The following is a 17,155-nucleotide window of genomic DNA, read 5'->3' as shown; positions in this document are numbered from 1 at the left end:
TGAATTTACTTAGTGTTTAATTTGTTTTCCTTTTTTCATGGCAACAATTACTAATCACGTTTAAAAGTGAGTAACACAGGCTGTTTTTTTTATAGATTTTTTTTTATAATATACTTGTATATTTATACAAGTACTTATTACTAAATGTTTTTTTGGTTCTTGGCCCTGTTGAGACAAGACGATCGTTATTCTATATTTACTATGAAAGAAAAGAAGGTTTTAGGCGATTTCCTAGGGCCGAAAAATACCTTTGAAGATCCAAACTTTAATGAAAGGAAGTGGACATCCTGGAAAAAAAAATTAAGGGAAGGATTATAACATTTATAAATAAATATTAACATACCAAAGGGACATCTTCTGGATCACTTTCAATCGATTCTTCCATCTTCACAGTTTCAACAGTAGCCGTTACATCAACTTCTGCTTCTTGAACCTAAAACAATTCATATGTATATATTGTATTGAATTTATTTATAACCCGTTGAAAATACAATAACAAACAGAGTATAAAAAAAGAAGAAGAAAAGAAAAAACAAAAGCAAAAGAAAAAGACAGATAATGACAAATAAAACGACATTAAAATTCATACAATAGTCACACAAGCATAGTAATAAACCAAACAATCACACAATATACATAACAAGCATAACACGAATAATATATACTTAATTTTTTTTTTTTTTGGGGGGGGGGTATAGAGAGAGGTCCAGGGGTCAGCTCCAATGATTTTTGGAAATTAAAATTCATAGAATAATCGCACAAGCATTGTATTAAACTGAACAATCACACAGTATGCATAACAAGCAAAAAAAAAAGACAGCACAAGCCAATGAAACAAACACATAGATAAGTACAAACAAAACAAAGATAGAACTCATAGAAGAAGCACACAGGCATAATAACAAACCAAACAATTACACAGTATACATAGCAAACAAAAAAAAAACAGTAAACGTGAAAGACCTATTGTTTTAAGAGGGAACACCATGGGTGTCCATTTATTCCCCTATTGTAAGCTGCAATGCATCTACCGATGGCAGCATTGGGGTCAATAATAGCGTACACCTTTAAAAGTTGTAGCTTTACTTTGAAGATATACTTAGCAATCAACAGATTATTTGTTTGAACTTGTACGGCCGAAAAGTCTAGCTAAAATTTAACCAAATTATTTGCGTCTTTTTTCATGGTCCAACGTGGCAGCACTGTCAAAAATGTGGTACTCTCCTAAAAACTCTTTAATTGTTAAACAACCGAAAGGAAAAATTTTTGAAAACCGTAGTTTCATACATGAGTAGACCTATATAAATCCGGGGGGGGGGGCAAACATTTTAATTTTGAAGTCCTTGGTAATTGCAGTTTGAACTCAAGTGCACATAAGATTAAACATTTTATAACAGCGGCCTAATACCAGGATTTTGGTAGACAATAGAAATTAGTCAACATTGGAAAATTCACAGAAGGCATTTACATGAGCTTAACACAATACAACTACTAGCCTACTTACATTAGTAAATTGTTCTTAAGTGAAACTATAAACATTAAAATGAAAATACCGTGGAACAAAATAAACAAAGACAAGCCTCTTGCTTACTACACAAGCAATACAAAATTACGTGTTTTTGAAGAAACTAAATAAAAAAAACAAGTATTTTTAACTGAAACTAAGGAGCGACATTAAAACTTAAAACGAATAGAAATTATTCCGTATCTGAAAGGGGTTGTCTCCTCTTCAACGACTCGCTCTTTGCGCAGAAGTTATTTATTGTTTTAAAAAGTAGAGTTGTGACAAAGAGTCAAACTTTAGCGCAAAGAGCGAGGCGTTAAGGAGGGGACAGCCCCTTTCATATACGGAATAATTTCTGTTCATTTTAAGTTTTAATGCCGCTCCTTACTTTCAGCTAAATAAATATGTTTTTATATTTAGTTTCTGATCGTTCTTCAAATAATGCCGATAAATCTGACTCACCCTCCATGAAATATACCACCCCTCACGGAAAACTCCTCCGTGAAAATTTCATCCAACTTAAAGTGCACCCCCTCCCCCGTGAAATTCCCTCTGGACAGTTCCATCCTCGCTGAAAATCCCTCCTCCCTGTAAAATTGCTTGCAGACGATTCAGCCTGAAAAATTCTCATTAGCATTCTTTTATTTGAATAAGACTTAAATCTCTAATCGGTTTCTCGATCACTCCAGGAATGTCCTCTTCCATGGCAATTATTTTCCGAAAATCAAAACATACAGAAAACAGCCCCCGGAACATCTCCACATGTGAAATTTGGCAAAGAGAATGTAAGACAATTAAAAAGAATTTCGTATAGTAATTCTGTCAAAGCCCCCCATTGTTACATTTTCCATGGAAAATTCAACTTTTCGGGGGGGGGGGTGTTTCCCCCTTATTTCAAAAATCAGGCAAATTTTCCAAGGCTCGTAACCTTTTATTGGTAACACTAAACTTGATGAATCTTATATAATTGGAATGAGCATAATAAGCTGATTCTTTTCATGTATCTACGGATATCAAAATTCCGTTTTTTACAGTTTTAGCTACCGAATCGCTGCTTACTTACAGTTCGTTACCACGAACTATTTGATAAAATTTTCAGGTTTTGAAAAAATGCAAAATTTCGTGTTTTTGTATAAAGGAACTTGAAGCCTCTGGTCTAACTTTCTTATAAAAGATCTAGAGCCAAATTTACCCACCCAGACCCAAAACCAAACAGAAAACCAACCCAAATCCAAAGAAAAAAATCATGAAACAACAATTCTATGTCCAGTAGTAAGAAAAATAAGAACAGTCCAGACTAATATTTTGACCATAGCAAATTTAAGAAATAAATGAATCTGTAATCAAAAGAGAATAAAAAGACCATCAAACTAAGATATACAATAGCTACTCGATGAAAAAAAAGGGAAATTCATAAAATTATAACAACACAGAAGCAGCTGACAATAATAAAGTTGAAAAAAATTAACTATTTTTCAAAATGGACAACAAGGTAGATTTTTTCTCTCTATAATCTGAATAAAAAAGAAACCGAGGCGCGCAAATTAATTTTAAGTTTAAAATGAGCTTAGAAAACTATTATTTTCGACTTTTAAGTCTTCTCCAACACTAAAAAGTCTGTTCTCTTCTCTAAACCAAAAATTTGTCTAATCTAGGATTCGAGCCTAAGTGACCACGGTCACAGACAAGTGTTCTTACCGGGATAGTGTCAACTTATGTATAATAGTGCTTGTTTTATACATTATACTGTGGCCAATAACCCGTTTATGTTGTTTTATTTATGCAAGGGGGAGGATACAAGATGGTGAAATCTTGATGCTTTATTATTGTCATCTATGATGACATATATGTATTATCCAAGGGGAGTATGCAAGAGTGTGGAATCTTGATGCTTTATTATTGTCATCTATGATGACATACATGTCTATTGGCATCAAAGTATAATCATCTACGGAAAAGTACTGACAAAACCTATCCTCTCCACACAAAAAAGTGACCCTTAGTATACCTATGCGAACCTGGCAACTAAATTGTGTAGTTACACAATTCATCCCGGTCACTCGTCGCCTGAATCACGCTCTAGCATAATTATTGGCCGGAGCAAAGTACTTTGGCTCGGAGCGATTAAGTAGTACAACATTTTGCGTCTAGAGGCGCTGAGGTACGCGAGGTCACTTTTGGAGAGTTTTGTCAGTACTTGTTCCGTAGGTGATTATACTTTGATTGGCATATATGTATTATGCAAGGAGAGTATGCAAGAGGGTGGAACCTTGATGCTTTATTATTGTTATATATCTATTATGCAAGGGGAGTATGCAAGAGGGTGGAATCTTGATGCTTTATTATTGTCATCTATGGCATATGTCATCTATGATGACATACATGTCTATTGTCATATATGTATTATGCAAGGGGAGTATGCAAGAGGGTGGAGGCTTGATGCTTCATTATTGTCATCTATGATGACATATATGTCTATTGTCATATATGTATTATGCAAGGGGAGTATGCAAGAGGGAGGAATCTTGATGCTTTATCATTGAATGTCACCTGAAGTACATATACCTGATAAAATTTGGAAGTAATTCAATATTTGGTAATTAACATTTAATTAAAATTTGTAATTAAGTAATTAAATTTAATAATTAAATTTAGCAATTAGTAATTACTAAATTAAAATTTAGTAATAAAAAATTAAAATTTAGTAATTAAGTAATTAACATTTGGAAGTAATTAAACATTCGGAATTGGTTGGAAAGTGGCTAACAAATTAAACAAATTTATGTGATAAAAATAAAAAAAATCGCGTGACAATACAAAAAAAAAACATAAATATACAAAATCAAGTCAATCGGTCAAGGAGAGTTTACAATTTTTTTTATATAAGTGCAAATGAACATCGGTTTGATTTCTTATTTTACAATTGATATTGTAATTATCATCAAGATCACTCCCCTTTTGGGATCTTTGTGCCGCTTTTTCTAAAATAATTAAATTGTTCTTATTTGCCAGTAAGTTCTAAAGGATAACTTAAAAACTTTACAAATTTGGAATATCTATGAAAAGCGGATTAAATTCGATATTACTGCTATTATAACTGAGCAACCAAAAAAGTATAATAACCGTAAGTGTAGTTTCGAGTTTCATATTGAAAATCCAGGGGGACAAAATTAATAAAGACAAACCTCCTGTTTAACATCGACTATTTCTTCAGTTTCAGTTTTGAAAACAGAAGTATCTTCATCCTCCGTAATCCTAACATTATGAGTTTCGTCATGTTTTGGAACCTTAGCAATTTCAGCAGTTTCTTCAACTTTTGGCTCATCTGCAAAACAGATTCAATTACGAAGGATTCTTCAGATAGCATATGAAAATAAAAAGATCTTTAAATACAATATGAAGTATTTTTCTTTGTCAATTTAATTGTTACTGAAAGTACTAAGAACATTAAAATAAGAACATTTATTGTTCCCTGGACCACCTTAGGTTTTTCAATACCTAAGAACCACAATTTCCTAAAAAAAATTTGATTGTTTAAAAATTATGAAGTTATGAAGTTTCGTCTGTATTGTCAATTGAACCGTGGAAACAAATAAGCAAAAATATTTACTTTTTTAGCTTTTCGTCCGTATTTACTTTTTTAGTTTTTACCATTTCTAGTTGTTACTATGTAGTATTTAGTGTTTACAATTTAGTTTTTACCATTTTTAGTTTATTTAGTCTTACTATTTTCAGTAGTTACTATGTAGTATCTAGTGTTTTTACCATTTTTAGTTGTTAGTTTATTTAGTTTCTGTTTTGTTTTTACTATTTAGCTTTTCGTAGGTAAATTTTCAAAAATTAACGGTTTGTTGGTTCCCGAAGACAACTCCACCTCCAAAGGAAGGCTTCACCTTCTTAAGCTTCACATTTTTTAGCTTATTTTCTCCATCTTTTCTTCTTTGGATTTTAATTTAGCGCTCACTTCTACCAAAAACAGAATAGCTGCACATGGAGGCCTTTTTGAATCAAAATCGTGTCCCAAGTTTTGAAGATATATGAGTATATGGTTAGATAAGCTACCAGATAGACAATTCAAACAATCAAATTTCATTTCCACTGTCCTGGGTACGCTAAGATTTGTGATCCCTGTTAAGGATACAAGTTTGTAACAGGCCTACAGCTGTACCTTACCCTAACAGGGAAACATCATTGAACTCATTAGTTACAGAACTATTCATTCACCAAGCTATTTGTTAAACTTTTTCTAATGAACGTATCTATTACTCAGAAAAGGAATATCTTAAAATCCAATTCGGCAGATGAAAAAAGCCAAACCTAAGTTATCGAATGATGGCTAAATGGTCGCCATACGCTGAAGCATTAAAGCATGCCACAGAGAAAATGAACCTTAAATTTAGTTATTTGTTACAAATTAGTAACTTGAACAAACAACACCACCCAAAAACAAATATTTAAAAAAAACATGTTTCACACACAGTAAATACTTAATTCAAAATTTTGATTAATAGTAAAGGGCAGGCGTGCAGGTAAAAAACCTGGAGGGGGATCAAGAGTAAGCCCTGGAAAAAAATGATATTCCTTCTTTTGTCTCTTAGCAACACAATATCACTGCCAATGAATATGGCACGTCACAATAATGGCTCTGGGTACTGGAAGCAAACAACTGCAAAGAACACATATGAAGGATGTGAGAAGGGGGGCTTGCGCCCCATCTTCCACAAAATCCCAGATTTTTTCCGAATTTCTTGCCATTTCTCATGCAAATTATAGTTGTTTTTTTATTATTACTCCCTCCTAGAAAAAATTCCAGTTTACATGCCTCAGGTTGGCTCTTTAAGACTAATACAGATAGTAAATTTGTCATAATGAGAATTTTCACAATTTTCTTGCCTCCTTTTTAATTTTCCGTATCCTTTTCACAGGAAAAAGGAGGACATAAAAAATAATAATTGTTTTGAAGAAAATTTAATCTAATAAAACCGAAATCATAAATTTACAGATTAAAAAAAAAATCGAGCTGGAGTTTACGCATACAACTTAAAAAACAAAAACAAATTATTTATATGAGAAATCGAAGAAACATGAAAAATTAAGAGGGATGGGGTGGAAGGGGGGGGGGGTAAATGTAAAGCATTAAAAATATAGGAGTAAGCTCTTTTGAAAACCACACTTTTTGTTCACCGTTTACAGCCCTTATGCAGTTGAAAATGAAATTTATCATATCAAAGCCGATTTTGGTCTCGAATAAGTCCTAAGCAGACTAAGCAGTAAGGAGTAAGTCCTAAGCAGACTCAAAAACAGTCCAGAAAAAACTAAAGCGCTAAAAGGAAAACATAATTCGATTCAATAAAGTTGAACAAGGCCTACACGCCACAGGTGTGTCAAGTCATATTCACCTCCACCAGCCGAAAATTCAGTGCTTTTCTCATTATTTGCAATATTCTTTAAAGTTATTCTGTTTGCTACATGGCAAGACGGACCCTATAAGAAATAAAAATTAACCAAAACTTACCCTTGACTTTGTCTTTAGGTTTTTCCTTTCTTTCTTTATCTCCGTCTTTTTCTTTATCTTTCCTCTCTCTATCTTTATCCCTGTCCTTGTCCCTGTGTTTATCCTTATGGCTTGATGAATGCCGATCCTTGTCCTTGCGATCTCGATCTTTATGTCGATCCTTTTCACGCTCCCTTTCCTTATCTTTATCCCTGCTTCGTTCTTTGTCCTTCTCTCGCTCTTTATTCCTGTCCTTTTCTCGTTCTTTGTCCCTGTCCTTTTCTCGTTCTTTATCTTTCCCCTTTTCCCGTTCTTTGTCCCGATCCTTCTCTTTGTCTTTGTCCCGATCTTTTCTTTCTCGGTCTTTTTCTTTATCCTTGCTACTGGAGTGGCCATTAGTCATTTTTTCATCGCTGGAATTTGAGAATAAAATTAATGCGAGAACTGATAGGAAATATCTAAAGACAGGATATCAATTAGTTAAGAACAAGGGTGACCAAGCCCTGGCTCATTGGACGGTTGTAAAAAGTGGTCCAGTGCGTGGTTGCGTCCGTTATGTATTTTCTTTTAGTACATGGTAATTAAAGACTGTCCATCGTAAACACAACATGCTAAATAAATACTGTTTGGAAAGTAAATTGACCATGGACCCGTTCAAGTTGTTTTGGGTACCCGATGACTGACCATATCTCAAACAGTAGTCTGTACGAAAAATGTGAGTCAATCCCGCTTCCTAGAACTATAATGAGACAGGTTGAGATGGCTAGGACACACTCTGCAGATAAAGGATGACATATTGCCCAAGATCGTCCTTGTCGGGCAACCGTCTAGGGTTAAGCGAAAAGCAGGCTGCTCCCAGATGGAGTGGGAGGGTGCCGTAGGGAAAGATTTAAGGGAAATGGGAACTTCTCGTTCCCAGAAAATTAAGGGAAATGGGAAAAGAGAAACATTTATATGTATATATATATATATATATATATATATATATATATATATATATATATATATATATATATATATATATATATATATATATATATATATATATATATATATATATATATATATATATATATATATATATATATATATATATATATATATATATATATATATATATATATATATATATATATATATATATATATATATATATATATATATATATATATATATATATATATATATATATATATATATATATATATATATATATATATATATATATATATATATATATATATATATATATATATATATATATATATATATATATATATATATATATATATATATATATATATATATATATATATATATATATATATATATATATATATATATGTATATATATTGAATTATTAAAAAAAGACAAAACAAGAAATATATCACTGAATACCAAGATCAACGGTAAATTATATACAAAAACAACTTCAACATAGTCTCCCTTGTAAGGCTTTATGGCCTTAAAAAAAAACAAGGGAGAAACAAAAATAAAAATAAACAAATACATTCAACAGACATTTTCCAAATATTAAATCACATCACCAAACCAAACAATACCCCCCCCCCCCAAAAAAAGAAAAGAAGAAAATCCAAGCTAGGCAAGGGAGTAATACATGGTTACACCTACACAAATAAAGTGCAGAACCAAACCGGAGACAAATCATCAGAGAACCGGGGAAAAATTAATTATTTGCAATAAAATCTCTTAACATACTTTTTGAAGATACCAAATAAGTGGCAGCTCGTGCAGACTCTGGGAGAGTGTAACAAAACTTGTTACAATCTGTCAGAGGGTTAAAGTCAGACTGTATGGATGGAGTATAAGGTATCTGTAAATTATTGGAAGTTCGGAAATAATAAGTCGATTGCTCAGAAATAAAAATATATTATTACATAAGGTAGCAGGAAGCTGGCCATGTAACCTCAAAGATCAAAAGAAGCACAAGACAGAAAATAGATAGGTCTCAAGTCAAGCAAGTCTTTAAGTAGGGAACAGTTAGTATAATGTATAAGATTCCTTGCTTTATCAGATAGTTTTGAAAGTGGCTTCAGTGATGAGGGAAAAGTTGACATCCAAATAATAGAAGGGTATGAAACATAAGGCTGAACTAGGCTGTAGAATAGGAGTCTAAGTATTGACCCTGGAAAAATGTGTTTCAATTTTTTAAGGATCCCGAGGCTTCTGGAGACTTTCATTTTTACGAGGTCAATATGAAGCTTAAAGGAGAGATTTTCATCAAGCAAGATGCCTAGGAATCGAACGCAACGATCCTTAGGCCTATTAAGGGAACTCCTCGATATATGTATTTTATTTAAACCAGAATAAGCCCTTGGAAATCTTGAGAAAAAAAGAAAAAATGACTTTCCAACATTTAAGGCAAGATAATAAACATCAAACCACTGAGTAACTTTCAAAAAGTACAATCATGTTTGAACGGACATCAGACTCAGTTCTACCGGCTGTGCCAAGAGTCCTGTCATTTGCAAACAGTGTAAGTGTAAGGGAGAAAGAACATCCCTAGATTTTTAACCGCATTTACGTGGTCATTAACATAAATTTAGAAGAGTATCGACCCAATCACAGACCTTTGTGGAACACCAAACTATTTCTGACGGATTGGAAAAAAGACGGATTGGATCAACCGAGATAACTCGACCAGATAAATATGATAAGTACTCCCTCGTATTCCAATATGGAATAATTTTCAAAGAAGAATCTTGTGTGTTATAGAATTAAATGCTTTTCGCATATCGAGAAAAAGAGGAGCATGTATTAGAAAGAGATGTATTAATATAATTCACAAAAGATTCGCACATGCATGCTCAGTTGAATGCTTTGCCCTAAAACCAAACTGGGAAGCATGAAAAAAATGTTTGGAATTCGAAAAAGAAATCAAAAAAGCATAGCCTTTTCAAAAATTTTATTACACACTGATAAGAGATATAGAACGATAACTAGCATGGCCATTCGTGATCCACCTTTAAAAAGTATAACAACACGAGCACGACAAGACATATTGACGAGTCTCGTCGTAAGAGCAGGAATGATGACAGGAAGAATGAACTTGACAACCGTAGTAGAAATACGGTCTGGGCCAGAAATAAAGAACCCTTCAAACCATTAACTATTCTGGATATTTCAACTTCATAGATAGGCTCCAAAACCGTTGATTTAAGACGATGAAGTCCAAGATAAGACCTAAAATCATTTAGAGAAGGACTTACAGAAGAGGCTGTAGTTTTCCCGATATTAGCAAAGTAAGAAGTAAACGCATCTTGAGATTTTAGCTCACCCTCTACATTTTCGCCTTCCATCACAATACTTGAAGGGACAGAAGGAGGCAGAGAAGATGGCCTGATAACAGAATTTATTACTTGCCATGTTTTCCTAATGTCTTTACCACACGTAGAGAATTTATTATAGTAAAATAAGGATGTGGACCTCCGGCAAAGCAAATTGTAAACTCTTCTATAAGCTTTAAACATTTTAAATCGATAACTCTATTACAAAACTTTAATGCCTTCCGGCAGAATAATCAAAAATACTAAACATTCTATTCTTATTGTTGAAGTTGATAAAGCAACAACTGATAAAATTGTAGCTCTGTGGTACTTTGTAGGGGGGGGGGGGGGGGATTTTCTTAAAATTAGAAGGTAAAAAGAAATTCGGCACTAATTGATTGAAGCATGGTGTAGAACCCTCAATCTTTATAGCATCCCCTGAATAGCCCCAGATTGAACTAAGCAATTAAACACGAGAAAACTTTCCATTATTTTTTGTTTCTCGTCTTACTGTCACTAAGGCTGCTGAAAAAACTTTTGCGGCTGACCCCAGACATTTAGCTCAATGTCTATTTCTGAGTTATTAGTTGAAAAAATCCTTTCTTATAGCTGCAATTCATTTTTTCAAAACAATAGAATAAACTTCAACTTACAATCTTTATAATTTGTTATAGTTTTATGTTGTAATTAGGGTTTATCTTTTTCCTGGTTATTATTATTGCAGCCCTTTTTCCACACTAAACTGAAGTTCTGCCTCTGCAGTCCCTTGCGTCACTGGAAGTGTATCCTGTACTTTTGCAATTACTAATTCTACCAGTTGTCCAAAATGTAGTATCGTCCGCAAATGCAGAAGGCATCACTATACAATCACCTAACGGTAAATCTGTTACACTGAAAATGTTAAGATCAGAATCCAGAGAAGAACCCCGAGGTACTAATTTAAATTTCATTGTTTCTTTTGTATTATACTTTCTGTCTTTTACTGCTATCTCTGTATTTGATAGGAAATCTTCAATTACATTAATCAATTTCCCTTTAAATCTTTTTCAATGTTGTGTTGTTGGTAGAAAAAATTTATTTTGTATAGTTACCAAGCAAGACAGCAGAATCAACTACAAGGACCCGCATGAGATAAATCCGATAGATACAACCTCCCCCCACCCTATTCAGTGTCTGGAAGTCAATAGTAATGATCTTACAAAGAATAACAATATTATTATCTGTCATATTTATTTGGATTGTATTAACAGTTTCAAAGTTTAAGACTGTAGAATTTGAGACTAATCTATAGAGCATGAAAAGAGCGTCCAGTGAAAGCAAGCAACTTCAATAGAAATTTGAACGATTAAAAATGTTTTCGCCCTGAGTGCCATAACTCCTAATTCAACAGATAGAAAAAAAACCTATCTCAGAACCTAGAATAGGGTTTACCTTCTACTTTTGTCCCGGTGCTTGTCCCTGTCACTTCGATCCTTGTCTTTGCTGCTAGAATGACTTTTCTCCTTGTCTCCGCGGTCTTTATCACGTTCTCGATCCTTTAAGAAAAAAATACATGTCAATTTTTTTTTAAATCAAGTTTATACAGCTATCATGGCACATAACAAAGATATTTCAGAGCCATTAGTCGTAGATAGAGCGTTGACAATCGTTAACGTTTTGATTGTTGGGTATTTTGCAGGGACAGATATCGCGCCTGACGGCAGCAGGAACTGCCACATATTGCTAAGCAGGAATTAATCCACTGCGTCCACACCAAGTACAGCCAATGAGCTTGCAACGAATTGAGAACTAGCTTCTAAGCTATTGGTAAACCTCTGACCCTCAGTTTATAAAGTAAATGCTGAAGATTGGTGCCCTGACTGTCAGCGTTTGCAACTGCAACATAATTGTAGCATTTTATACAAGATTACATCTAAAAAGATTACTTTTTTATATGAGAATTACTTTACTCGGGTTCAAATTCAGCTTTGGCTGTAACAGAATAAACCCAAATAACTCATCTAAAAAATTAATAAGAACAACGAGCTAATCAACTTGGCTTTAGAACAAGACATATAAACCCATTAAGAAGCTTGTATCTACTATTCGATTGCCTTTTTTGACATTTGGAGGAATTGATCAGGAAAAAATACAGAAACTAGTTATAACCTAACATAATTAATATATATATATAGCTATTTGACATTAAACTCAATTGTGGATGATAGTGCATGAAGTCAAAAGGCATAGCTGACAGAGAAAAACTTACTTCATATTTGTATCCACCATCCCAAAAATAACCCCAATCAGCTTAGAAAACCATTACACATAAAAAAAAATCTGTTTGCCCGTGATTTCGATATTTATCGAAATAACATAAAATTTTGAAATTAATATTTTAAAAAAGCGCCGATGATACCATTAAGATTTGTTTTTGACGATTACCCTTTTCCAAAGACATAAAAAGAAAGAAAACAAATCCCTTAATTCGCCACTGTTACTGCCTTTCTTAAAAATCTTGCTCGTTCTTTTTTTCAATTTCTTGAAAAGAAAAGGCATCGTAATTTGAGTGATTATTTATCTTATTTTTTCCCTTACAATTATTCTGAAAAAGACAGTACTTTTTTTAAGTTAAAATAATTCTTAATTAGTTTCAAATTCAATAATAACTTTCATTCTCTGTCATAATTTAAAATACGCTAAAGATACATATAAAACGTGAAAGGGAAAACCTCACAAACAAAAGGAATATATTCAATTATTTCCTTCATTTTATCAATTCAAACTATTACATTTCAGTACCACTGTCCTTTGTACATTAAGCCACCATTTTACAGGTTATAATAATTATCTTCAAGTCATATAGGTAGGATATTATCTTCAAATAAGAGTTTGATCTGATATCAAACAGTTCGTGGTAACGAACTGTAAGGACCCGGCTCAATAGTAGCCAAAACTCAAAAAAACGGAATTTTGATAGCAATAGATACATCAAAAGAATCAGATTTTAATGCTGATTTCAAATATATAGCTTTCATCAAGTTTAGTCCTTCCCATCAAAAGTTTTGCGCCTGAGAAAATTTGTCTGAAAATTTACCTTGCTCTTTAAGCCAAAGATTTTTTAGTACTTTCATAAGAGCTATTTATTCTAATTAACGGCCTTTGTGATTAAGAGGTCATTTTTAAAGAATTGGAATAAAATTCGAACTTAAGCGTAAAGAGCGAGGTATTGACAAGGGGGCGTACCCCCAAATATAAGTATTAAAAATATATGAATATAGAAGATCGTTACGTAAGTTAATTCGTAAGTTAAATAAAAACGTTCGTAAATAAAAATTAAACAACTCCCGAGAAAACCATTTAACCAAATAAAAATAAAATTAATATGCAAATTTTGTTTTAATTATTCATAAACGGTGAGCCTAAATCAAAACCTGCATTAATTCAAAAACGTTCAAAATTTAAATTAAAAAAAAGTTTTTTTTACTGAAAGTAATGAGCGACATTAAAAATTAAAACGAACAGAAATTAATCTTTATATGAAAGGGGCTGTCCCCTCCTCAACGCCTAGCTCTTTACGCTAAAGTTTTTTATAGTTTTAAAAAATAGAGTTGTGAGAAAGAGTGTAACTTTAGCGTAAAGAGCGAGGCGTTGAGGAGGAGATAACCCCATTCATATACGGAATAATTTCTGGTCGTTTTAAGTTTTAATGTAGCTCCTTACTTTCAGTTAAAAAAAAACTTTTTTTTTTATTTAATAACAAAAAAGCACGAAAAGAATTCACCGGGATTAGGCCAATGTAAAATAAAAAGGAAATGCCAGATAAACTGCATCAGTATTCATAGTCTGTCTCAGCGTCTATTTAAATGAAAACAACCTAATTACTACAATCATGCAACTCCATACTAAAATATAGTTGAATATTTTATTCGAACTCAAGTGAACTCAAAAAGAAAATCATGAAAATCTGCTCAGCAAATGATTGGCTCATTAAAATCACAAACAGCAATACATCTGTGACTAATTTGCTCTGTTGTTTAATTTATGGAGTTTATCAGTTTGACAACTGGACCACTCATACAAACTCAAAGGCTTACCCTGTCCTTTCGGTCCTTGTCTTTTCTCTCACGATCCCGGTCACGATCACGTTCCTTATCTTTGTGTTTATGCTTGGAAGAGGATTTGTGTTCACTCCGAGAATCGCCATCTTTTTTTTCTTCAAGCTCCTAAAAATATGCACATCTTAAACTCTTTTCTTCCATGCCTGCTGGACACAGCTTAATTTAATTAGGAACTGTTGAAGGTGATGTAACCAACTAGTGGCAGGCAAAAACAAGAATTTATACCTGGTCTAAATCCGTGCCTTAGTGGACTAAAGTGTTCCCTTGTGATTACTCTGCATTACTGGAGGGATAAAGTGGTCTTGTGGCCCTTCTACGCCCCCCCCCCCCAAAAAAAAAATCCTTCTGTCAAAATCAAAAATTTGACTGGTTTTTCAAGTTTATTCAGTTTTCTGTGAATTTTGTACTTTCTTCTTTTTTCATACTGATTTATCTTATTTGTATCACTTCGTTTTGGTTACTTTGTATACAATGATTCCCATATCAGAAGGTAGTTCAGACATATAGATAATAGTATATACCAAACATCTTGCCTTGGGCTTTGCTGAAATAACTTACTGGATTTTCTTTCAAGGTCAGATTCCCATCCTTTTTTTGTATGGCGTTTGTGTGTTTCCCCCTTTTTTCATATATTTCCAAATGTGAAGCTGGAATATTTATACTTTTATTATTATTATTGCATAGTTTTTATTTTCACTACCTTACTAAAGAAACATTTAGCTGTTTCTAATGAAAAATTTGTCTGTTTCTAAAAGAAACAGACAAATTTTAATTATATTTAATTATATAGACAAATTAATTATATTTCAATTTTTAAGAGACATGAAACTCATAAAAATTTGTTAGAAAATTAACAAACAGAACGCTGTCAATGGAAAATTATGGCAAAAATTAGGTTTTTTAATCCATACATTATTCACTTATACCCTGAAATTCTACAACTAACTGTGACAGTCTTAGACACATATTGGGACCACAGGTAGTGTTGTAAAATGACTGTAAAATAAAAACGTGGTAAGTAAAATTGGTAAAATAAGGTACTCCCTAGCAAATATTGGTTAAGATTGGTGTTTTAGAGTCGCCCTATAAATTCATGAGAAAACAAGAATTCAACATTATAGCTATTCTTAACTGAATGTTTAGGCTATCCTTCACTAAACAGAGGATAAGACTTATTGAATTCAAATTGGACATGGCCTAATCCTTCATCAGTAGAATACATAAAAGGTGTGTTGCCCCTCAGGGACAACATTCATTTTCCAATAACATAAATATTTACGAAACCTAGGTATATTACTTCTTTAAATATTTACTTCAAGTTAAACCATATGCGATTTTGGGAATTCAATCGAAGAAGGGAACTGGATATCACCTCAAATTCACAGAAACGTGACTACTAGGGTAGGGATTGGAATATTTTTCATTGGGGGAGTAAACAAGATAACAGCATATTTTTGGTCAAACCTTTTCAAGGGTGTTTTTATACCGCCCCTTCCCCTATGAGCATGTAAAAATCACCAAAGCTAGGTCACTATGAGGGAGAGTAAGTGTGCTGTTATCCACCAATAAGGCCAAAAAGCCATGGAAAACAAAAAAATTGCAAATACCTTAAGCAAAATTAGGACACTTTATCACCTTCGAAAAATATCTGCTTGAGGATGCCTACCCTGAATTTTCTTTTTCACAGATGTATTTGCATGATATAAGATTTGTCAAAGAAAATAGGAATACTAAAATTTTATCAGATTTCAGTTGATAAATGCAATAATTCTGCCAACTGGAAAGGAACAACTTGATAAGAATTTTCAAAAGTCAAGCCAGGGATTTGTTGTTTTTCAACAAAATTCCAAAAAAAAGGTTTATTCCACAGTCTAGAGGGGGAAATTGTTCCCCCTCCCCAAATGCCACCCAGCACTATTCCAGGTCACAATAAAATGCCATGTTTACAAGTCAGTTAAGAATTGTTTATCCTCAAAGCACCACTCTTGGCCAAATTTTTAGCTAAGAAAATCTGCCTTGTTTTTGGAATCAGGTTAACCATGAATAAGATCCATATAAGAATATTTGTTGAGCTCCAGTTCTAAAAATAAAATAATTTTCCAACAAGGATTTCTCATAATTACACTATTGATATGATTGACTTTTGAGAATATCTACTCTATGAAACTCAAATAAAAAATACTGTCTTACTTATCCTACTAAAAATTTGGATGTGTGCTAATGATACTGATAATACAATCTATTAATATTTGAGCAAACCCAAGAATTCAGTCAAGACTGATACAAAATTCATGAAATATCATCAGATTTCAGCTGGGAAGAAACTCATGTTTTGCTACTGCTTGTCTTGTGTTGTAACCACAGTAGACAGAATATAACAGTAAGCTTATCGCAGATCATTTCTGGTCATCGTGAACAAAAAGCTCCTCCCACTTCTTTCTGCCTTAGCTTGTTTAGCCTGTTTCTGCATTAGCAGTAAGCTTATCGCAGATCATTTCTGGTCATCGTGAACAAAAAGCTCCTCCCACTTCTTTCTGCCTTAGCTTGTCTAGCCTGTTTCTGCATAAAAACCCCTGTCCGGGTTTTTATAATGGGTGAGATAGAGAATGATCATACTGGATAATATATGAACTGTGGTTGTAACTCACTTGGAAATACTGTGGAAGTGTCTGTACTTACATTTAAGTAAAAAATTCAAAGAATATTCATTATTTGATACCTAAGGGAAGTTTAGAAAGAACTTACTACTCGAAGTACTCTAAATTGTCC

At 33.0% G+C, this 17,155-nt stretch overlaps 1 protein-coding gene across 1 annotated transcript in view; it reads right to left on the bottom strand.

Annotated features, from left to right (window-relative positions):
- Positions 1-17,155, bottom strand: part of Top1 (DNA topoisomerase 1) — a 72,585-nt gene that overhangs the window by 41,185 nt on the left and 14,245 nt on the right. The window contains exons 2-6 of the mRNA XM_089089992.1: positions 14,363-14,491; positions 11,718-11,821; positions 7,020-7,411; positions 4,690-4,829; positions 344-433 (exon numbers count right to left, since the gene is read on the bottom strand). Coding sequence (XP_088946118.1) covers positions 344-433; positions 4,690-4,829; positions 7,020-7,411; positions 11,718-11,821; positions 14,363-14,491 — 855 coding nt within the window. The remainder of the gene's footprint in view (positions 1-343; positions 434-4,689; positions 4,830-7,019; positions 7,412-11,717; positions 11,822-14,362; positions 14,492-17,155) is intronic.

The sequence above is a fragment of the Artemia sp. Qi Xiang Cuo genome, chromosome 5 (genome assembly GCF_049724085.1).
Source record: "Artemia sp. Qi Xiang Cuo chromosome 5, ASM4972408v1, whole genome shotgun sequence".
Classification (NCBI taxonomy): Eukaryota; Metazoa; Arthropoda; class Branchiopoda; order Anostraca; family Artemiidae; genus Artemia; species Artemia sp. Qi Xiang Cuo.
Note: the sequence above shows the minus strand (reverse complement) of the source record. Positions and strands in the feature narration are given on the sequence as shown.